Source organism: Phyllostomus hastatus, unplaced genomic scaffold, assembly GCF_019186645.2.
Source record: "Phyllostomus hastatus isolate PE091 unplaced genomic scaffold, TTU_PhHast_1.1 phas_scaffold_190, whole genome shotgun sequence".
In the NCBI taxonomy this organism is placed as follows: Eukaryota; Metazoa; Chordata; class Mammalia; order Chiroptera; family Phyllostomidae; genus Phyllostomus; species Phyllostomus hastatus.
Genome location: NW_025334014.1, coordinates 159182 through 182418, shown reverse-complemented (window position 1 = coordinate 182418; position 23237 = coordinate 159182). Strand labels below are relative to the sequence as shown.

At 37.0% G+C, this 23237-nt stretch overlaps 2 protein-coding genes across 2 annotated transcripts; both read left to right on the top strand.

Moving 5' to 3' along the window:
- The first annotated feature begins 4619 nt into the window (after positions 1–4619).
- Positions 4620–7936, top strand: LOC123832441 (olfactory receptor 5D13-like). The gene is made up of 2 exons (XM_045860090.1): positions 4620–4648; positions 6994–7936. Exons 1-2 carry the CDS (start codon positions 4620–4622, stop codon positions 7934–7936), a joined length of 972 nt encoding a protein of 323 aa, XP_045716046.1.
- An 11694-nt stretch (positions 7937–19630) lies between these two features.
- On the top strand, positions 19631–20620 carry LOC123832440 (olfactory receptor 1009-like). The gene has a single exon (XM_045860089.1). It carries the CDS (start codon positions 19631–19633, stop codon positions 20618–20620), a length of 990 nt encoding a protein of 329 aa, XP_045716045.1.
- The last annotated feature ends 2617 nt before the right edge of the window (positions 20621–23237 follow it).

Sequence of the window (23237 nt, the reverse complement as noted above, 5' to 3'; positions counted from 1 at the left end):
AGTGAAGGTGACTGTGAGGAAGTTAATCAATACCAAATGAATGTGTTTTAATGTAAAATAGCTAAGGTATACTTATTGATTTCCAATTGCATTGTGGATTTCTGTCCAGTTTTCTAGTATCTAATACTTCCAATTCTTTTCCAAAAAGGGAAGTCGTGCATAGGTTTAACATGACTCCCCAGTTGATGGAAATTTCAACCTCTGTTCATTTTAAACTTTAGTATATTAGCTACCAAATGGTAAATGACAGTAATTAAAGCTTAGATCATTTACATTAAGTCTTTACACACAGAGATTGTCCTGTACAGATCTCTGCATTAGGATGTTGGGAACCACCCTGACTGGTATCAGAAGCTGAAACCCCTGCCTAGGCTAAGGCTAAGGGAACACCCTTGGAACCGTAAGCCAGCAAGGAGACAAAAGCTTATCTTCCTGGCTGGAATGCTGCTTCTGCTGCTTTATTCATGACTGAACCCCCAAAAGCTTGGTCGGTTAGCCAAAGACGGGTAAGATTCCCCATGGGGGGAATGACCTAAGACAGGCACGATCACTTTGGGAGGCCCCCCAAAGGAGGACTTGGGGGGATGCAGCAAAAGGGGGTGATGGACCCTCGCTCCTCGGCTTTGACATTGCCTGAGTTCTCAGTGTCTGGGAAAAAACCTCCTTGTTTCTTGGTTGCCTTAGTTCCCTTGCTCCACCTAAGGCTGAAACAATGACAGGGTGGTGCAGCTCTGTACTGAAAAGGGCAGATTCCCCGGGGTGATCAGGCCTAAGAAAGAACATGTAAATTACTGTGAAACCTTCTTTGTTTAGAATGCTCTCAGTTGAATGAGAAGGGTCTTAGGAGGAAGTTATTTTGTTCCTCAGTCTTACAGCTCTTTGACCCCCAACTCAATAGACCGGCAGAGTTCTTTGTTTTGTATGGTTCCTTACTTCCCCCTAATGAGTACTGTACTTTACCTGAATTATTATGCAGAATGAGCCCAATAAAAGCAGGTATGGACGGTAAATCAGCGTGCTCCCCACTGGGGGGTGGCTATTTCATCCCTACTTCCCCACAGAAACTAGTCTGTCTCTGTGCATGTTTTTTCTCACGTGTTTATTGTCGAGCCATCCACAACGTTCCGTGGTCACTGCTGGCCGGTGACCCACACGCAACATTAGGACACAGTATCATTTAGCTTCCCAGAGGAATCTTTTATTCTTTTTTTCAGTCTTTGATTAATGGGTTTAAAGCATTACTTTCAATAGTTATAGCTTACCCTGATGGAGCATACATCAAAAGCAATGTAGTAAATTAAGAGTTGTTAACAGACAGTGCATTTAAAAGAAATTTTTAATTCCACTCAGGGAGCATTGGTACATTGTAAGTGCAAAGAAAGCATAAACTTGTCCCGTCCCTCCTAAATCCAGGTTACTGTTTGGTTACATTATACTTATTAATATAAACTTATTTGCTCTTTGTGCACAAAAGATAAAAATAACTAATAATTATACACTTCAGAAATACCTATGATAATATCTAGAAGTGTCAGTCATGCCAGTCTTGAGTTGTGCATATGTGTTGCTTCATAATAATAAAATAACATAGAATTCCAGTAATATGTATGGCAATTTTTTAATTGGTGCATTGAATGGGAAGTCCTGCTAATATCAGCTAGACCTTCTTGGCTAGCCTGACAAATTCACCTCCACTCTGTAGAACTGTAACGCAATTGAGTAGCTATGCTCTGTGTTGTTGGGTTAGTTACAGTATTTCTTGCATTGTTGGTGGTTGAGACACAAGAGAAAATACCTGCTATAATAAAAGATAGATCAAGCTGCCTTTTTTCTTATGTCTGTTAACATTCTGTTAGCCAATGCAAATCACAGAACTGAGCACAAAGCATACCTGACCTGTGTAGAACTGAAATGTTACCTGACAATGTGCATAGAAATAGAGGAAAATGAGGGTTTCTCAATATTTCAATATACCTAAAGTTTATCGTCAGGTTTACTTCATGATAGTGTTCTTTTTCTGTCTTCCAATAAATACAATATAACTGTTCTAGTTTGACAGACTTTTCCTAAACGGGAAGGCCACTGAAATAACTTCATTACATGACTTTTGCTGGAGTGCTTGCTGGTCAGGTTGATGTCTCATAGGACAGAGAAAGTCTGGGCAAATTTCTAAGTATCATGGTTCCAGTGTACCTGCAGGCTGTGAGTTATGTTACTGGATTCACTCAAATCATGAATGTTTTAACTCCAGATAAAACAAATTCTGATTTTTATTACCATAAGAATTGCTATCAAACTTTGTAATGTAATCTCTTTATGGTCTTGGTTAGCAATATATAACAATATTTTCAATAATCCAAGATGTATAATTAGACATTTATGTGATGTATTTAACTTTCAATTTTCTGTCAACCAGATGTCACACACCTTCAATGAAATGTTCCTGTCAATAATACTTTAATAGGCTGTGTATGTTAATTAAATATTTAATGACACAATATATGTATTTAAGGGGCGTGAACACAGTGTAGACTGGAGCATATTGATAGGTGCTGTAAGTCCTTGAATTTAAGATCCTCATCTTTAAAAAACACATAAACGATAGAAATTAGGTAAATTATGATTTTAAAACTTGAATTAGGTATTTGTCTTAGAGGAGAAAACAAAACAAATGATGAAATAACACTCTGGAGAACAGTGATTTTCTTTAGGAAAGATCATGGGTTATTCCAGAAATGTGTTTGAGTGAATATTTATTTACACAAACATAATGCAGAAAATCTCCAAGAACTTCAAAATTATGAATCTGATCCGAATGTACACATTTTAAATGATGAAGGGAATGTATGTTTGTTAATATAAGTGATTTGAATGAGGGTTCTAATAAGTGCTAGTGACTGGCTCTTCAGTGTATGAGTTATACTGTTCTTACTTTCAGTTCTTGGTGGTGGCTTGGATGGGTCTGTTTCTGTGGAGCCATGGCAAGACTTTTGGTAAAGTTATTCACAAGATTAAAGGAAGACTGTGTAGACTTAATAGTCACTTAATGTGGAAAATGTGATAAGTTGATTGTAGACCACATTAGGTAAATACTCATGTTCACACCATATTCAGTAATAAATGAGTCTTTAGGAATTTGCTAATGTTGGAAAACTGTCCTACAATATGAGTATCCATGGGTGGTAGGTGATATTTTTTTGTTGCATAACTGGTCTTTCCTAATATTCATCCTGTTAGAAAAAGATGGCCCCTGAAAGAGGCAGGAAATTCAGGTGGGCAGTGAGGAGAAGGGGCTGTGGACCTCCTGCATCAGTGCTCTGTGCTTCCTGCATGTGGCTGCCTGGACACAGAGTTTGGACAAGCTGAAGGCCAGTCTTGCTGATGAAAACATCTGCATTCCAAATGCAAAGATGAAGCCCCATAGAACACACAGGAAAATCACCTTCTGCTTGTGTATTTGAAAGAAGAAATATCTAGGGGTAGTTTCCTACATTTGGTGTTTATTTCCCTACTGCTATCATTAAAATTTCAGGAAGGCCCTCCCAATAATTATAGCCTTGTGCTCAATGCAGATGGCACATTAGAGAAGATATCATTCTAATCTTACATAAATTCACCCTAGCAGAAGCATAGAAGGCAACACTTTCAAGTTCATTTTGTGAAGCCAACAACATCAGATAAAACATTACAGAACAATATATTATAAGTATACATAATTCATTGACATATAAATGAATATATATCACAAATATACTTAATTGATATATAAAATGATAATGCATCATATCTCAGAGGGGCTTAATACATAGGTTTAAGTTCAGTATATCATTTCTAATCCACCAATGTGATTCAACAAATTAACTAAAGTAAAGAAATACATATCAGCCCTTCAGCAGATGTAGGAAATAGTTCATGAAATTAAGCATGTATTCATGGTGAAAATTCTCAGCAAATAAGAATGGAAGAATAGAGTGCTAAAAGCAAGAACTCATTTATACCTCTCTTTATGGATAATGAGTTACTAACAGTCTGGAAGACTGGTAAAGACCACCTTCTCTTTGTGCAAGGCCTTTTTTTGTTGCTATGCATTGGGACTAAGAGTGTTTCTATGTGTGTATGAGGCACCACCAACTGATTTCCACAGAGTCTGAACCATTTTAGATTCCCACCAAGCATGTGTATTTCACATCTCTGTATAACGAAAACATAGGCAGTCTTGTTTATTTTTCTTAAGATTAATTGAGTTGATAACACAAATTCCCCAGGGTTTCAGAATCATGCACAAGCCAGGTGTCACATGGGACAGTGTTAACATCCTGTTATTCCAATTGCAACCTTCAAGGTAATCCTTTGTGATGTTCTCCAGCCCCCACATCCCTCAGGTCTCGATGCTGTAGATACATGTGACAGTTGGGTGTCAGATTTTAGAATAGTTTCAGGTGTGACCTTAACCTCTGGTACCTTTCAGTTTTCTCCATAGGTTGAAAGAATAACTTACATGAGACGTTTAATAAAATATACTGTCCTCCTACAGCTGTTTCAGGTCTGTTTCTATTAAGGAAACTATAAGCAAGGGCATCCCTGAAGTTCATTAATCCTAGCAGAGGATTCCTCAGGAAATGAGTCATGCATGTGCTTCTGTGTTTAGGTGAGTTGATTCAGTCTTTTGTTTCAATGTGGAAGGAAATGATGGAGTTGCAGGAATCTTTGCAGGAGACAAACACGTGGGTGAAACAAAATGCCTACAAACCCACTTAGTGTGGCTAGGACAGGGCTTACCATATTATATCCTGATTCCTTCTTTCTTTGAAATGGTGTTCATCCTGGTTTTCCTCATGGAGTATCTACCATGTAACCAAAAATGAAAGAAACATTTTGGCCAATAGAGAATTATATTAAATTGGGCCTTGCCTTCATACTTGCTACATTGTCTCAGGAAAAATTGACAATAATACCATACTTGTAAATGATTGATTATGGCATATACGAATTGTGAGATATAAGCATTAATACTTGTATGTATACAGTAAGACAGAACAATGAGCAATGTTGATAGTAATAGCCAGCAAAATGAAACATTATGAGAGTGAGAACAAAAAGAAGTAAAACTGTATGCAGATGACTAGGTGGAAGGTAACAGACCTTGCTAAATTCACCATTTTGAAGAAGAAGGAAGGTTGTAGAGAGGATGAATTTATAGATCCAAGTAGTTTTGGAAAAAACAGGTTGAACAATATAAATTGTATGCATTCACTAATAAAAAATATTTAAGATCTTAAAGTTCATTGACTGTCACCTTAAAATAGTTCCTAGAAAATTATTCTGCAATGTTGTGTAGAATATTCTTTATTTAATGGGTTGGGGTGACACTGGTTAATAAAAGTATATAGGTTTCAGGTGAGCAATTCTAAAATACATCATGTGTATTCGTGTTGTTGTTCACCACTGCAAATCAGGTCTCCTTCCATAGCCATTGATCACCCTGCTTTACTCCCTCCCACCTCCTCCCATCCCTCTTCCTCTCTGGCAATCACTGTACTGCTCTCTGAGTCTATGAGTTGTGGCTGTGTGTGTGTATGTGTGTGTGTGTGTGTGTGTGTGTGTGTGTGGCTGGGAAGTACAGCCACACGCTAGCTTTGCAGCACTAAGAGCGTATAAGGAATTAGTATAGAGGATCTGTTGAGGGATTGGTTTTTGGAAGATATCTTTCCTACATGTGCAAGCATGTGGGAATCAGAGAAAGCTGTGATGTGATGAGAAAACCTATAGGACAATGAGGAAAATACAATTATGCATCTTAGACTAAGGGTGCAAATGAAATCTTACATTGTTTCTATTGTGTGGGTTCTGCAGGACAGAATTCCTACACTGTATTCTCAAATGATCTCGCCTGTTGATAGCTGTCCATGCTTGGGCCAAATTTTCACACCCATATAAGTTTTTTGAAACCATACCAATTATTCTTGATTCCAATAAATAAGAATCAATGGAATATTCCAACTGAATATCTATATGTATTATACCATGATGTAGAAACTTTGATTTCATTATCAAAGTTATCTCCTTCCATCCTCGTGATTTATATTTTATATTATTAATATTCTCACTTTCTGGTGAAGGGCATGCTTAGTGGCATCAATCAATATTCCAGAAATATTATGATGTCCTGTTTGAGATGCCTCTTTACCAGGACATTTGTCCTGGGAAAGCTTTTAGCTCATTTCAAAATGACAGAGTGTACTTTTGCTGTAGCCTGATAATTCTTATTGCCTGTCACTTACTCAATTTGCAAAGGTGCCACATTGGAAAGAGAAGCACTTTTCATTTAATATTGTCTCAACTGTTATTCCTGCAGACACAGTGTATATTTTGTTGTGAACACCTCTTGATAAATGATGTAATGTGCTTGAAAATGACATTTAAAATGTTTCAAAATTAGTGCAACAAGAGTGAAAAGGGCAGTAAACTTGTACAGCACAGTTGCAGCATGTGCAGGTTGTGTTGAGAGTATAGGATTTCCAGGGGTAAGAAGGGACACCACGAAAAAACAATATTGACCAATTTTCAGGGATGCTAGCATTAATTTTTTAACACTTTCAAGTTAATTGTCTCTCATTTTAAAATATGAAGCAGATTAGATTCTGTTGAATCTCATGATTTGTATTTCCTCCAGTGCAACTATTTTTATTAATCCGAAATTCATGCAAAGAATTAGACTAGGCCACTTAGGATAACTTGAAATAAAGCAGGGCCTACCCTGTTTTTTTCTTCCTACTTTGTTTTTGATCATCCCACCCCAACAAAATTATTATTCACTGTGTAATTGTATCTGGGTGAATAGTGAGTTTTGATATAATGTACCAGTAGAATCTAGTATTTTCATCAACACTCAACAGAAAACATTTGAGCCTCTGAACACTTCTACTATTCCTTTATCTAGTTCTAATTTTTGCTTCTTACTTCTCTAGATCAAAACTCCTATTTTGTCCACAGGAACCTGCAAAACCAGAGTGATGAGGTCACCTTCATCCTCTTGGGCTTCTCAGAGTACCCAGAGCTCCAGGTGCCTCTGTTCCTGTTGTTCTTAGCAATCTACACAGTCACTGTGCTGGGGAACCTGGGCATGGTCATGATCATCAGGATCAACCCCAAACTCCACACCCCCATGTACTATTTTCTCAGCCACTTATCCTTTCTTGATTTCTGCTACTCTACAGTGGTTACACCCAAACTACTGGAAAACTTGGTTGTGGGAGACAGGACCATCTCCTTCACAGGATGCATCATGCAGTTCTCCTTGGCCTGCATATCTGTGGTGACAGAGGCATTCATGTTGTCAGTGATGGCCTATGACCGATTTGTGGCAGTGTGTAACCCTCTTCTGTACACAGCAGTCATGTCTCAGAAGCTTTGTTCCCTGTTGGTGGGTGCATCATACTCTTGGGGTATAGCTTGTTCCCTGACCTTTACCTGCTTTCTACTGCAACTATCCTTCAGAAGAAATAATATCATACATAACTTTGTCTGTGAGTATGTTGCTGTTGTCTCTGTGTGTTGTTCTGACCCTTACATTATCCAGAAGATCCTATTAGTGTCTGCCACATTCAATGAAATAAGCAGCTTGGTGATCATTCTTACTTCCTACATTTTCATTTTCATCACTGTCATGAGGATGCCTTCAACTGGAGGGCGCCACAAGGCTTTCTCCACATGTGCATCCCACTTGACTGCCATCACTATCTTCCATGGGACCATTCTTTTTCTCTACTGTGTTCCAAATTCCAAAAGCTCCTGGCTGATGGTCAGGGTGGCCTCTGTCTTTTACACAGTGGTCATCCCCATGTTGAACCCACTGATCTACAGCCTCAGGAACAAAGAAGTGAAGGAGACAGTCAAAACTTTAATCAATACTAAATTGTTCTGTCAGGAAAAGTGAAGGTAGAATATGAATGGTTTCTTTTCAGAGTATTGGTAAGAGTTATTCATTAATAAATCATCAGGTGAATCTGCAGTAACCTTGCAATTGATCTTCCAATATCTGTTCACTCTAACATTTAGTAAAATATCTTTTAAAATCAGAATATAAAATTTTATGCCATAGTATCCATGACCAAGTAATTGTCCAGCTTAAATTTCAATTCAAGTAGGGCTTTTAAAGTGTGGGATTTGTGAGGTGATCTGAAGAGTTATAGCCTACATTGTAGTAATTTTATAATTTATTTATAGATTATTTTGTATGTTGAATATGCATATTATATAATATCTGATTAAATGTAATGTGATTTGTTGACAGTATTATTTCTTTAAATTTTTCTATTTTGCTTTGGTTAACTTCAGTGGTAAGAACTTGCATGTAATGTTGAACAAACAGTGAAAGTGGGCATCCTTGACTTCCTGATATACCCAAACAGCATTGACTATTGTATATTTGAAGTGTTGTTTGCTATATGTCTTTATAGATTTCATTTTCCCAAGCTTAGCAAAGTTATCTTCTTTATTTTTATTTTTTTGGTGAATGTTAATTTAAACTGTTTTTCTTCATTTTACTCTTTAACATTTTAATTTGACAACTTACATTTCTTTTTAGGTTTTCTAATATCAAACCAATATTTTTCTGAGAAAAATAATTTAAATGTGATATAGTAAGATTTCCCATTAGCTGTTTAATGTGATAATGTTTTATTTAGAATTTCAAATTATAAGTTCATAAGAGAAATTGTTCTGTAATTTTCTTTTTTTGTACTGTCCTTGTTAATTTTTGACATCAAAATTTTACTATCCTCTTAAAAGAAAATGGTAAAACTGTCTTCTAATTTAATTCCATAATTTTTTTTGCTTAATAGTAATCTCTGAAAAATAGGACAATTTTTAATTGCATAGGAATGTTTTCAATTTTGAATTCACCTTCTCTGCTGGTGGCAAGAAAATGATGATTTCAATTTTTGAGTCTTCTTTTTTGCAATTTTTCTACTATAGCTAATTTTCTGAGTTGGTAGCACAATAGTTTTTATAACAGTCTCTTTCTGAAGTTGGTGGTATCTATATTTATGATAACTTTCAATTACTAATATTATTTTTGCCTTCCTTTCTTCCCCACACCCTGGTTGAACTGTATAAAAGTTTATTCAATTTTATAGGTTTGCTAAAAAAAAACCCCTAAAACCTGATTTTGTCGATCCCCTCTATTTTATATTTGCTATTTATTTTACTAATTTCATTTGTTTTCTTCTTTGTTTTTCCTTACTGAGATGGTTTTTTTACTGAAAATACCTGTAGCTCTGTATCTCAAGGTTTTGGATTTGTTTTTTCTTCATAGTAGCAGTGTCTTCAGTCCATGCATGGGCTATCTTAAAACAACAAGAGAGTCAACACTTCCAGGAATAGCTCTCAACCAACAATATAGGGTTGTAGGTACATAAATACCTCAACTTCTCTACTTACTCCTTGGACAAATTGGAAATAGAGTCTACACAGTCTTGCAGTGGGACTAAGATTCAGTTGTAGGCAAAAATAAATTGTTCATTATTCTGTGTCCCTCTTTTTTACTGAGCTGCTGGTGCTTCCTAGGATCATATTCTAAACAAACTACTTGTGTGTAAATCCTGGTCTCTGGGTCTGCTACTGAGAAACCCAAACCTGGAAGAGTGGAAAACATCTTGGAAACATATATAAGACATGCATGCAATAACTATGAGCTCCTAAAAGCTGCACAAAAAGCCAATCGATACTGATCAAATAGCTTGAAAAACTTTAGGAGTATAAATCCATAATTCTGTTTTCTATATGCACCCAGTAGTAACGGATACATATTTGCACCAAAAGCAGGGAGCAATGGTAAACATGCTGACTGTGAATATCAAGTAAAAAATGTTGATTTCATACAAATTTCTGGAAGGATTACCAATGAGAACCAAAAATGAAAAGTTTATAGGTTTTAATCTCACAAACTGATGTGTCAAACTTGAGTTTGTAATATTATTTGCTGACACAGTGGATATTATAATGCATTTCAGAAATAATTTGTACAGTTTTTGTTTTGGTTTTAAAGGTTAATCTTTAATTAATTACACATTTTACCTGCATGACATATCTGCCAGATAAATGTGACATAATTGCAACTGTTTTGATTGAAATGTCTTCTAAACTGATTATTTTTCTGCTGTTCTTAACCCACTGTGTTTTTGTCAAATAAAATTTTCTAACTTCACCTTATACCATAAAAGTATACCACAAAACCTTGTCTTCTATGTGTGTGCAAGTAGGCAATTATAAAACAAAAGAACAGATATTTTACTTGTAATTTTTTTAATTGTTGTTAAAGTACAGATGTCTGCATTTCCCCCCCCAGCAACACCCCCAACCCAGGCATCCCCACCTCCCTGCCCTGATCCCACCCCACTGCCCCGGTTTTGTTCATGTGTCCTTTATAGTTGATCTCTTCTTTCCCCCCATTATTTCCTTCCACCTCCCCTCTTGTTACTGTGAGTTTGTTCTTAATTTTAATGTCTCTGGTTACATTTTTCTTGCATGTTTGGTTTGTTGATTAGGTTCTACTTAAAGGTGAGATCATATGGTATTTGTCTTTCACTGCCTGGCTTATTTCACTTAGCAAAGTGCTTTCCAGTTCCACCAATAATTGTCTTTAGTTATAAACTAGAATTTCCACATAACTTTATCATCATATTCACATCTGTTTAAGGGCCTCTATAGTACACAAAGGATGCATTATGCTCTTCTCACTTGCTTCCTCAACCACATGCAATTCTTAAAAAAAGAGAAAAAGAAAGAAAATGTAAGTGCTGGTCTATATCCACTTGCTGGGTCTTTGTAAATCTCTGCTATACACTGCAGAAGCTGTACCTTGTCCCTCTGGATGGATGCTACACCTGGGCATAGCCTGTTTCCTTGTTGGGGTCCACCCTGCCTGGTCTCAGGAAGCTGTAACCCCCCATGGCTAAGGCTGAGTAAGAGGCCTCCAAACCAGGAGCCACTAAGGAGACAAAAACATTTCCTTGGCATGAATGCTGCCTGTTCTAATGCCTGGCTCCCTTACATGATCAGCAGTCAATGACGGGTAACAATTCTCTAAAAAAGAGGATGAATCTAAGACAGACATGGTCCCATGGGAATGCCCTAAGGGAAGAGACTCAGGGGGCTGTGGAAATGAAGGGGTATTTACATCCACCCCTGCCCCCTCAGCTTTGTCAAAGCCTGAGTCCTTGAGCAATCCAAGTCTCCTGGCTACCTTTGTCTCCTCTGCCTGACTCAGGCCTGCACAAATAACAGGGGTAGTGCAGTCCAGACCAGAGTTGGAGGACCCCTGGGGTAATCAGACCTGGGACATAGAATATGAAAGATCCTGTGAGGTCTGCCTGCTGGAGCATGCTCTTGAATTAGAATATGAAGGCACAGGCAGGAAACAAAACTGGCCTTTTAGATTCTATAGTATTTTTAAATGATAGAACCCCAAAATCTCAGCCTGGAATCACAGTGGGAGATCTGCTAGCCCCTTTGAAAGCTAACTACTTGTTTTATCTTCCCTGAGAGTCTGTAATCCACAAACTGTATCTGTATTCTTAATAAAAGCCTGCTTGGGCTGGAAACGGGGCACTCTCCACTGGAGAGAGTGGCCATTTTGTCCCTATTTCTCCATAGGACTTGGTTGTCTGTGTGTATGTTTTCTTGTGTTTCAATGAGCATCTGCAGCTATGGATGCTGCTGCCCAGTATTTACATTTCCTAACACTCAGTTTCTCATTTTATGCCTAACATAAGTCTATCATAGTTAAAATATTTTATATAAGTATATTGTTTTCCTTTTGGATCCTGTTCATTTCATAAGGAAGTTCATAGTCATCACTTTGCTTTCATTTTTGTCACAGTCCTAAAGATACTTTATATCTGTGCTCATCTCTACTTGTGCCTCCCACTTCACCATCATCCTTTCTTTCTATGGTGTGTCCAGTTCCAAAGACTCATGGGTAATTGTTCCAGTAGGCTCCATGTTTTACACCATGCTAATCCTCATGCTGAACTCACTGACATATGGTGTGAGGTACAAAAATGTGAAAGAACCTCTGAGGAAGTTAATAGGCTCCAAAATAGTTTAGCACTCAATCCCATTATGTTAATACTAATTTATTTAATATTAATAATTATATTTCTCTGAATTTATTTATATATCTATTGAAATGTCACCTCCTGACTTCTAGTCAAGATGGAGGCACAGGTAAACATGCTTTGCAACCTTGTGCAACCACAGAAAGAATTACAACTAAACCTGAAAACAAATAACACTCTGAACCACCAGAAAATCAAGCTATATGGAAGTCTGACAACCAAGGATTTAAAGAAGGCACACTCATCTGATGGGTAGGAGGGGAAGAGTTACAGAGACTGGTGGAGAAGTGTGGGACATGCCTTGGTGCAGAGAGGTGGTGGCAGTGAAATGGTGGTTCCACATTCATGTGTGGTGGACAAAAATTGGGAGGGATACCTTGTGAGCAAGCAGTCTCAGCTGCATGCTTGACTGCCAGGGGAAGAGGAAGAAGAAGAAATTGAGAACTTATTTGAAAAAAAAAGAAAGGACACTTGCCTAATTTGGTGAAGGAAATAGACACAAGCCCAGGAAGCACAGAGAGTCCCAGACAGGATGATCCCAAGAAGGAGCACATCAAGACACATCATAATTAAAAAGTCAAAGGTTAAAGATAAAGAGAGAATCTTAAAAGCTGTAAGAGAAAAGCAGATAGTTACCTACAGGAGGTTCCCATAAGACCGTCAGTTGATTTCTCAAAGGAAACTTTGCAGGCTAGAAGGGACTGGCAAGAAATATTCAAAGTCATGAAAAGCAAGGATCTATGGTCAAGATTGTTCTACCCAGGAAAACTATCATTTAGAATCAGAGGGCAGATAAAGGACTTCCCAGACAAGAAAAAAACTAAAGGACCTCATTGTCACCTAACAATTATTATTTTTGGGGGAGGAGCCATCATTACCCCATTTTATTTGATTATTTTTTAAACTTGTTTCATTGTTGGTCAGGTACAGTTATCTTCATTTTCTCCTCATGACTCCTCCACCCACACCACCCATCCCCACTTTCTACCCTTGATCCCACCCCCTTTGGTTTTGTTCATGTGTCCTTTGTACATGTTCCTAAAAACCCTTACCCCTTTCCCCACAATTATCCCTTCCCACCTCCCCTCTAGTTACCATCACTTTGTTCTTAATTTCAGTGTCTCTGGTAATATTTTGCTTGCTTGTTTCACAAAACCATTATTATATGAAATGTTAAATGGACTTATTTAAGAAAAAGTAGAAGATCAGCCATGGCTCAATGGGTTGAGTGCTAGGTTGTGAAGGAAAGGGTCACCAGTTCGATTCCCAGTCAGGGCACATGCCTGGGTTGTGGGCCAGGTCCCCAGTAGAGGGCATATGAGAGGCAACCACACAATGATGTTTCTCTCCCTCTCATTTTCCCTTCCTTCCACTCTCTCTAAAAACAAGTAAGTAAAATATTTTAAGAAAAAGTAGAAGATCAAAACTATGAACAGTAAAATGGCAAAAAATGCATGTCTTTCAACAATTAAATCTAAAAAAGAAAGCAAACAAGCAGAATCGAGACAGAATCATGGATACTGAGATGGGAGGGTTTTGTTGGAGAACTGGTGAAAAGGGGATGGGATCAACAAGTATAAATAAGTAGTTACAGAATAGCCATGGGAATGTAAAGTACAGTATAGGAAATGGAGTAACCAAAGAACTTCTATGCATGGTCCATGGACATGAACAATGGTGGAGTGATTGTCTGAGGGAGTGGGGTTTGATGAGTATAGGTAGACAAAGGGAGAAAACTCAGGACAATTGGAAGAGCATAATCAATGAAATATAAAAAAGAAATCTTAGAAATACATGCCCTAAAGAAAAATTCAAAACAGGTTTATGTGTAGAAATTAAAAGTAATTGTGTGCTAAGCTAAATAGGAGAAATTAAAATATTAATTTTAATTAAGCCACTAAGTGAAGAAGTGATAACATTAAGTATGATGAGATGAAAGGGATTTTAAGCATTAAGGAGCTTTACGGAAACTACAATGTTACATCAGAATTAAAAGCCACAGGGGAGGTTTTAAATAAAGAATTTACACTTAGAAGAAGGATTTTGTGTTTGAAAGGACCAATTTGAAAAGCTCTTGGGAGATGCAAAGACAGAGGAAAATATGATTGAAAAGAACAACGATATCAAGAACATAAAGTAGAGATTCAACAACAGATATGTGCATGTCAGGGATGAGTCAGAGCAATCAAAACGGAAGGGATGATGAAAGCTACAGTTTTTAACAAAAAATTGTAACAAAGTAACAAAGAGTCAAATATTTAGATTTAAAACATTCACTGTGTTTTAGACGAAATAGGTTAAAAATCTCACAAACCCTAGAAGAGATTTTTTATGGTAATATTAATAAAATAATTCTTTAAGTATGAAGACAATAAAAACCTACTACCCCCCAAAAGGGAAAAATCAAGTAATTCTCAGTCCTCTTAACAATATTAATAATAAAGAATAAATAAATAAAAGGTTACCATCTAAGGAGTTTTCAGGGCAGAAATAAATGACTAAAGTTAATTATACTGCATTACATGTTTTATTTATTTATTTATTTATTTATTTTTCCCATCCCAGTCCACCCCCAGCCCTCCCCACCTCCCTCCCCAAACGCCCCTCCCCCCCCAGTTTTTGTCCATGTGTCCTTTGTATTACATGTTTTAAGGTGGCTGAGTAGATCTTAAAACTCCTCATAACAAGAAAAATATTTGCAGTGAGTTATACAGAAGGATGGATGTTAACTAGACTTATTGTGGTGATCATTTTACAAACTATGCAAATATCAAATTATTATGTTGTACACTTGAAACTACTATAACGTTATATGTCCACTATATCTTAGTAAAAAATTCTTTCACAAACAGAATAAAGAAAGTTATTAAAACTTAACCTCTCATAGGAAAAAAATGCTTTAAAGAATACAGTATATAAAGAATATAGCATATATCTTTGTGAATTCATGTTTTCAAATTTTTCAGATAGAGATCCAATTGAGGTATTTTTTAGGAGCCTCCATACTGTTTTTATTAGTGGTTGTATCAATTTATATTTATATCAGCAGTGAATGAGAGTTTTCTACAAATCTCTCCAACCTAAGCATTTATACTTGTCTCATTGAGAATAGCCAGTCTGACAGGTGTATCTCATTGTAGTTTTGGTGAGCATTTCCCTAATAACTAGTGAAGTTGAGCATCTTTTCATACATGTGTTGGCCGTTTGTACGTCTTGGGAGAAGAGCCTGTTCAGGTCCTCTGTGCATTTTATAATTGGACTGTTTGTTTGTTTAGTGTTGAGTTGTATGGGTTTCTATATATCTTTAATAATAACTACTTGTCAGAGCTGTTGTTTGCAAACACCTTCTTCAATTTGGTTGCTGGCCTTTTTGTATTGTGAGTGATTTCTTTTGCTGTGCAGAAGCTTTTCTTTTTGATATAATTCTATTTATTTATTTTTGGCTTTACTCCCCTTGCCTTTGGGGTCAAATTTAATAAAACCCTCTCTAAGACCTAAGTTCATAATTTAGTACCTATATTTTCTTCTATGTAATTTATTGTTTCAGGTCTTTGATTTTGGTTTTGTAAGCATGACAAACAGTCGTCTAGTTTCATTTTTTTTTTTTGCATGTGGCTTTTCAATTTTCCCAGCACAATCTATTGAAGATTTCTTTTCTCCATTTTATGTTTTTGGATTCTTTGTCAAAAATTGCCTGTCCATATACATACACGTGGGTTCCTTCCTCAGCTCTCAGTGGCCAAGCTATAGAAACAACCCAATTGTCCTTTATTAGATGATTGGAGAAAGAAGATACGGTGCATATGTACAGTGGAACGCTACTCAGCCACATGAGAAGGTGAAGCACTGCCACTTGTGACAACATGGATGAATCTTGAGAATATCATGCTAAGTGAAAGAAGTCAGACATAAAAAATCAAGAACCATATTATTTCACTCATACGTGGGATACAAAACTGAAGAAATGGCCCTGGCTTGTGCGGCTCAGCAGATTGAGCAATGGCCTGCGAACAAAAGGGTTGCCAGTTTGATTCCCAGTCAGAGCACATGCTTGGGTTGTTGGCCAGGTCACCAAATGGGGGGCATGAGAGAGGGAAACCACATATTGATGATTCTCTTCTCCCTCTTTTCCTTCTCTCTAAAAATAACTAAATAAAATCTTTAAAAAACCCTGAAAAACATAATAAATGCACAAATAAGGAAACAAACAAAAACTTGTAGACACAAACAACACTCTAGTGGTTACCAGAGGAAGGAGGTCAGGGAGTAGTAAAGGGAAAAAAAGATGGAATATTGGTGACAGAAGATTTGACTTTGGGTAGTGGACATACAATGCAATGTACAGATCAGTACCATAAATTGCATACTCAAAACCTATACTATCCTATTAACTAAAGTTACCCCCATTAATTTAATAAAAAATAAAACACAGTGGCATGCTACAAAATTAAAAAGAAAAGAAAACAAAACAAACAAAACTTTCTAAAGTAAGGAATTGTATTATATGCTGAAAGACTTGTGGTATTTTTTCTTATCTAGGCTAGAACCAAAATTCAGGTTTCTATTAGCTATGTCAGGCTGATGCTGTTTGTCTTGGAGGTAAAAGAACACTCTAAGCATTCTGTTTTGTTTTATTTCTTGGCAACAATAAAGTAATTTCTCTTGCCATATGCTAAGTGTTCAGATGTAATCTGTTAAATTTTAAGGACCAGTTAATATGTTATCAGAATATAATTTAAAAAATGAAAGGAAACAATTTTTCTTTTCTAGTCCTAGCTTACAATAGTTAAACTCTTCACATATTTTGGACAAAGTCCTGGGAAACTTACTTCCTTGGCAAAGTATGGTAAGTGTTCTATCTGAGGAAAGACCATTTTGTGCATTCTTATGTCTTGCTCCTAAGACGTTAATGAAGAAGAGAGATGGGTACTGCCCTCTGTGTTACTTCAATGTACAAAGAATTTCATAGAGTTTCCTTGCTTAGCCTGGAACTAGGGGTGACAGAGTCTATATGGAGTTAGAAATAAACTTGAAATGATCAGAAAACAGATGTCATTGAACTTAGGGTATGAAGCAAAACTTTAATTGCACTTTCCCTAAGTGGCCTCATTCCCAAGGTATGGTATGCTTTTGGGGACAGAGCATTTTCAATAACAATAACAAAGAAAGAAATGATGCAATTCTTCAGTGAACTTGCACCTAACTAATAAAGACTAAATATGTTTTTAGTGGAGTCTTCCACATTTTCTTTTTGGAAGAAGATATAGGGTACAATCAAATGACTATTGAAATATCTGCCCCATTCTGTGTGTGAAGGTACCATGTTAGGGGAAGAGATGAGATCTGGTGAACTTGGCTCATTTGTACTTTAGTTCTTCTTGTCATCTTGAAAGAGAAGGGGAGAATCTATTTGAGTGTAAGTTGAGATCTTCCAAATCACCTTCTTTTATTTATTCTACTTGATTTTTAAGAAGTTCAGGAGAACATAAATTATTTTAAGCAAAGTTAAAATGAATAATATATTTGGTTCACAGCCAGAATCACCATGACCTTCATCTTTGTTGGATGTTGAGCAAGATCTAAGAATAGATCACTTACATAGAAATAAATGCAAAATCTGCAGCTGGAACAAAGCAAGTATAAAATTGGACAGAGCTATTTCAGCAGCAGGGTGAGAGGAAAAATAATCCTAACTTTAACTCCATCTCTATTCAAACCAACTGGGTGTTTCCTTTCTAAAGGTAGACTAACACAGATGGTCTTGGTATTATCCAAGGGCAATGAACATGGGAGCCAATTGTGTCCACCACTCTGAGTAGTATTCTAAGCAGCAAATAAAAAAAAGAGAACCTAAGAAACTAAAATTTTCCTAAAGGGGTAGAAGGCTTGGGCAGTTGTAGAAACTATGATTGATAGAAAAGAGTTGAGGAGCTTCAGGCAATTGTCAAGGTGAAGACTGAGATACAGTGTGTGACTGATCCAGTGGGAGTTATTAGACTTCTTAAGATGTTTAAGCAAGGGTGAGTGTGATGGGTAGACTGTTTGACTGGCTATTCCATCTATCTCTTTAATTTCCCCAAAGCCAGAGACATACTTTAAACTGTATTTTATGCTTCACAGGAGGCTTTGCTAAAGTCAAATAATGAATTTCAAATGAAAATGGAAGGAAAAGTGTCTATCATATAAGTCTTATGTTGGACTCTGATATTCTTGGCCTCATAAGTTCTTTTTTTTAAAAGTAATGTATAAGTAGATTACTGAGCTTTTGTATGTTGATCCTTTTATTCTAGTGGGTGATAATCCTCACAGATCAAAGACAATAGTTTTAGCTACATTAAATAAATGAAGTCTTTAAGTAAAGTTCAGAGAGATCAGCTGACTTAACTAAGGTCATCGTTAAGTGGGTGACAAAGAATCTATAGAAGATACAGAGATGGAGAATTTAGGCTCTTTTTCAAATTTCTTCCTTGCACTGTTTTCCTCCCTGCACTGGTACATAAACTCAGCAGTTTCCCTTATCTTATGGGCTTCCCACTAATGGCCACTGGCTATAAATTCCACACCAGAAACAGAAACCCAGAAGTATGTTATCTTATGCTCATGTTGGAAAGATTTTTTTGAAATGAAAGGAATTGTGAATACATCATTTCCCAGTGTGAGAGCGGGAAAAGCACAGACCATTTTGACAGGTGTTTCAAAGCCCACCTCTGCCAGTCACTAGCAGAGAAATTGTGAATTTCTCTGTTATGAGAACATTGTGAACAGTTCTATCTTGTGTAAAACAAGGTGATATTTAGCTTGGAGGCTTATTCAAAAGAGTAGGTAACACAAAAATACTAACCATTGTTGTCCACTTATTTAGGTGCTCAGTAAGATGCTGCTAGATTCCTTGGGTGCATTATCTCATTTAATCCCTACAAAAATGTACAAGGTTGGTATTACTATTACTATACCTGCTTCACAGAGGAAGAAAAGTAACTTTCCTGGGATGAGAGAAGGTAGATGTCAGAGCAGTTGAATAACATGCATTCAGCATTATATCATAATCACAATATGCAAAGAAAGTCATCTGCAAAATGAGTGACTGCTCATTTCTGTTCCAGCTTACCTCACTTCTACTCTCCTGCATCATTTCACCATGGATGTGGCCACTTGATGAACTCAGGTAAAGTTCACTAAGGTGGGAATTAACAGATGTCTATTGTGGAATCACCTGTGTTCAGTGAGTCAACTGAGAGGACCTTGAGCAAGCTGCTCCTCTTCTCTAGGCTTCCACTTTTTCATCGATGTACTGACAGATTCTACAGAGTTATGTATATTATAGCCATGGTTGTGATCTTTTGCAGTGGTCTCTGTTTCATTCTGTATTCCCAGCTGCAGCACGTAACTAACTCATATCATTCCTTGTTAGTTCATTTTCTAGTATATTTTTGCTGTGTCCCAATTTTGAAGATATGTTCACCAAATGTTCTGTGATGCCTCTGCTCTTCTAGCAAAATCACAACCAGTCAATGACCAATGAAAACTACACCAGGGTCACTGAGTTCATTTTAACAGGTTTGAATTACAACCCTCAGATGCAGGTGTTCCTCTTCCTGCTCCTTCTGAGTTTCTACATCATCAACTTAACAGGAAACTTGGGGGTGATTATACTGATATGTATCAGTCCCCGCCTTCACACACCTATGTACTTTTTCCTCAGTCACTTGTCCTTTGTGGACATGTGCTTGTCCTCAGTTGTGAGCCCCAAGATGCTCACTGACTTCTTTCTGCAGAGGAAAGTCATCTCTTTCTTGGGCTGTGCTTTGCAGCAGTGGTTCCTTGGGTTCTTTGTGGCAGCAGAGTGTCTTCTCTTGGTGTCCATGGCCTATGACCGCTATGTAGCCATCTGTAACCCATTACTGTACTCAGTTGCCATGTCCCAGAGGCTCTGTATCCAGCTGGTGGCTGGCCCCTATGTCATTGGCTTCATGAACACCATGACTCATACAACAAACACATTTCGCCTCCCTTTTTGTGGCCCCAATGTCATCAATCACTTCTTCTGTGATGTGTTCCCCCTGTTTTCCCTTGTATGTGCTGATACAGGACTCATTAAGTTAGTGGTTTTCATCGTGGCGGGAGCTGTGGGAGTCTTCAGTGGTCTGACCATTATGATCTCCTACATTTACATCCTCACTGCCATTCTGAGGATCCGCTCTGCTGAGGGGAGGCACAAAGCCTTTTCTACCTGCTCCTCCCACCTGACAGCCGTCTCCATCATGTTTGGTACCTTGTTCTTTATTTATGTACGACCAAGTGCCAGTTTCTCCCTGGATCTCAATAAAGCAGTGTCTGTGTTTTACACAGCAGTCATCCCCATGTTGAACCCACTTATTTACAGCTTGAGGAACAAGGAGGTCAAAGATGCCCTCCACAGGACTCTCCCTAGGAGGATGAGTTGTTGGCCTGAATTCTTTTCTGGAAAGCATTTGGGGGAGAAATCTCAATGGAAAAACTGATTGTGTGACTCCTAAGGCTACTTGCAAGTGTTTCAAGGCTGGCTGACACCCCTTTATCCATTCATCTATCCAGTTGTTTGTTTATTCTGTCAATTAGTATAGATTTATTAAGCCCTGTAAGTGATTTTTCTCTGTACTATACCAATATTGTAGTTGGAACCCACAGTCCATTTAATTTTGCTCCTCATACACCTCACAGTCCAATTATTCTCACAAAAGCTTTATTTTATTCCTGTCATTAATTATCTATCATTCTTTTCTAAGATTTTATTCATTTATTTTTAGAGAGGGAAAGAGGGAGAGAGAGAGAGAGAGAGAGAGAAACATCAATGTGCAGTTGCTGGGTGCCATGGCCTGCAGCACAGGCATGTGCCCTGACTGGGAATAGCACCTGTGATGCTTTGGTTCGCAGCCCGCGCTCAATCCACTGAGCTATGCCAGCCAGGTCTATCATTCTGGTAATATGTTTTCTCTTCCTTTCTCTTCCTACCCCTTGGGATTAGAATCTTAAAACACAATACTGTAGTGTTGGCACTCTCGCCTAGTTCACACTAATAAGGATATGTAAAATGTAAGTGATGCGGGATCTGATGTTTAAGGTCGTCAATGGAAAGAAATCCTTGGTTGTAAATATTGATTTTGAGTATGTCGTTTACAAAAAGAACTACACACATCTTGGGGAATGAAGATGGAGCTGTCTTCAACTCTGACAGATCAGGTGTTCCACAGTGTCTGTGTATAATGGTAAAGAGATCTGGGCTCAATTTAATGAATTTTACACCTGCTGGAGCTAAAGGAGTTCATCCTCACCATGCCCTTAGTATTTGGAATTTTAAAAGATTTATTTAAGAAAAAAAAAGAAGATCAAAACTATGAACAGTAGAATGACAACTAGCTCACAACTCTCAACAACTGCATCTAAAAAACACAAAAACAAGCTACACAAACAACTAGAAATGGAATAGAATAATAGAAGTGGAGATCACCTGGGAGGGTTATCGGTGGTGAAGGGGAAGTTAGAGAATGGAGGAAAAGGTACAAGGATTACGAAGCATAATTAGTAGGTACAAAATAGACAGGGGGATGTTAAGAATAGTACAGAAAATGGAGAAGCCAAAGGCCTTATATGCATGACTCTTAGACGTGAACTAAGGAGGAAGGATAGCTGTGGGGGGGTGGATAGAATTACTAGGAGGAGAGGAGCAAAGGGGGAAAATTGGGACAACTGTAATAGCATAATCAGTAAAGTATATTAAAAATAAATAAACAAAAATAAAATCTCAAGAAAAGTCAACCAATGAATGCAAAAAAAAAAAAGAAAGAAAGAAAAAGAAAAAAACATGTCACTTTTTCAAATGACATAAATTTTGTTAAGGTCTCTTCCCTGCATTGAAAAGCTATATAGTGTGATAGTCACTCCCTACCCTCTTAACATTATTTATGTTTTTTTTCATAATAAATGATATATTTTTAACAGATGCAACAATTTGTCTGTTATTTGTTATTTCTAGTAGAATGTAAATTCCAAAGGGGCAAAAATTTCTTATATCATTCTTGTACCTTGTAGCTCTAATGCCTAGACAAGAGCCTAGAAAACACATTGGACTTCAATGAATACTGACTAAATTAATAAAAGAAGGAAGAAAAAAATTTTTAGACTAAATTAATGCCATTTAGAATTTTGTCCCATTTACTTGGGTAAGTACAATTTTGGGGTGATGTCTCTCCTCAATGAATGTAGTTCCCACTTGAGTTCCACAAAGCCAAAAGAACAGGAATAAGATTCTCAAAGGTGATCATAGTTGGTTATATGAATTCTTTTGCTGTTGATTATTGCACTGTGAAGAACATTTCTATGTCTAATTGTAAGTATTTCTTTTACCTGGACACTCTATAGCCACCCAGCTATTGCACAGGTGTCAGACCACAAAAATGATGCTTCCATCATCAATAGTAGCTCTCATAATTAGAGTTGAGATTAATTTTGAAAAAACTGGTCAGGTTCAATTTAGATATCTTTCCCTTGAGCATTTTAATTCAGATTTTAGAAAGATTGAAGAGTTTATTCAGCATTGTTGTTAATATTTTAGGAAAGTTTAATTCCTTTGGATTACCTAGATTCAGAAACTCAAACCTGTGGGGTTCTGGGTATAAGTGATAAATAACATCCTGGATTAGAATGATCCTGGTTCACCATGATGGGATAAAGTTGTTTATGTAGGTTGGAATAAGTGTCAGAATACTTGTGGATCATTCCACATTTTCCTGGCTAAATTTCTTTGGTTCACTGGCCAAGGGATCATTTTTTTTTATTAGAAATATTGGAACAATATATCACTACCAGTATTCCTGAAATATGGCACCTAAAATATTTATATTTCAGGAGTAATTATTCCCAATTCATGAGAAAAAGTGTCTGTAATATGTGAGTACTTTGCAAAATATCTGTGGACATATCTGTGTTAGCAATGTATACTTACTTGCTATATTAATGTTGCTATTAAGAGTTCTTATAAATGTTGCTGTCTTTTTAAACAATAAAGGAAAATTTATAATTTTAGAGTAGGCAAAGATTCAGATATCAAAATAAATATTACTGTTTTAAAATTAAAACACT

What these genes read in the sequence shown, in the direction of transcription:
- LOC123832441 (XM_045860090.1), top strand. Translation starts at nt 4,620, where the DNA reads ATGAGTCATGCATGTGCTTCTGTGTTTAG. An exon ending in GCATGTGCTTCTGTGTTTAG is followed by an intron (nt 4,649 to 6,993) that starts GTGAGTTGATTC and finishes TTTTGTCCACAG; the next exon opens with GAACCTGCAAAACCAGAGTG.
- LOC123832440 (XM_045860089.1), top strand. Translation starts at nt 19,631, where the DNA reads ATGACCAATGAAAACTACACCAGGGTCACTGAGTTCATTTTAACAGGT.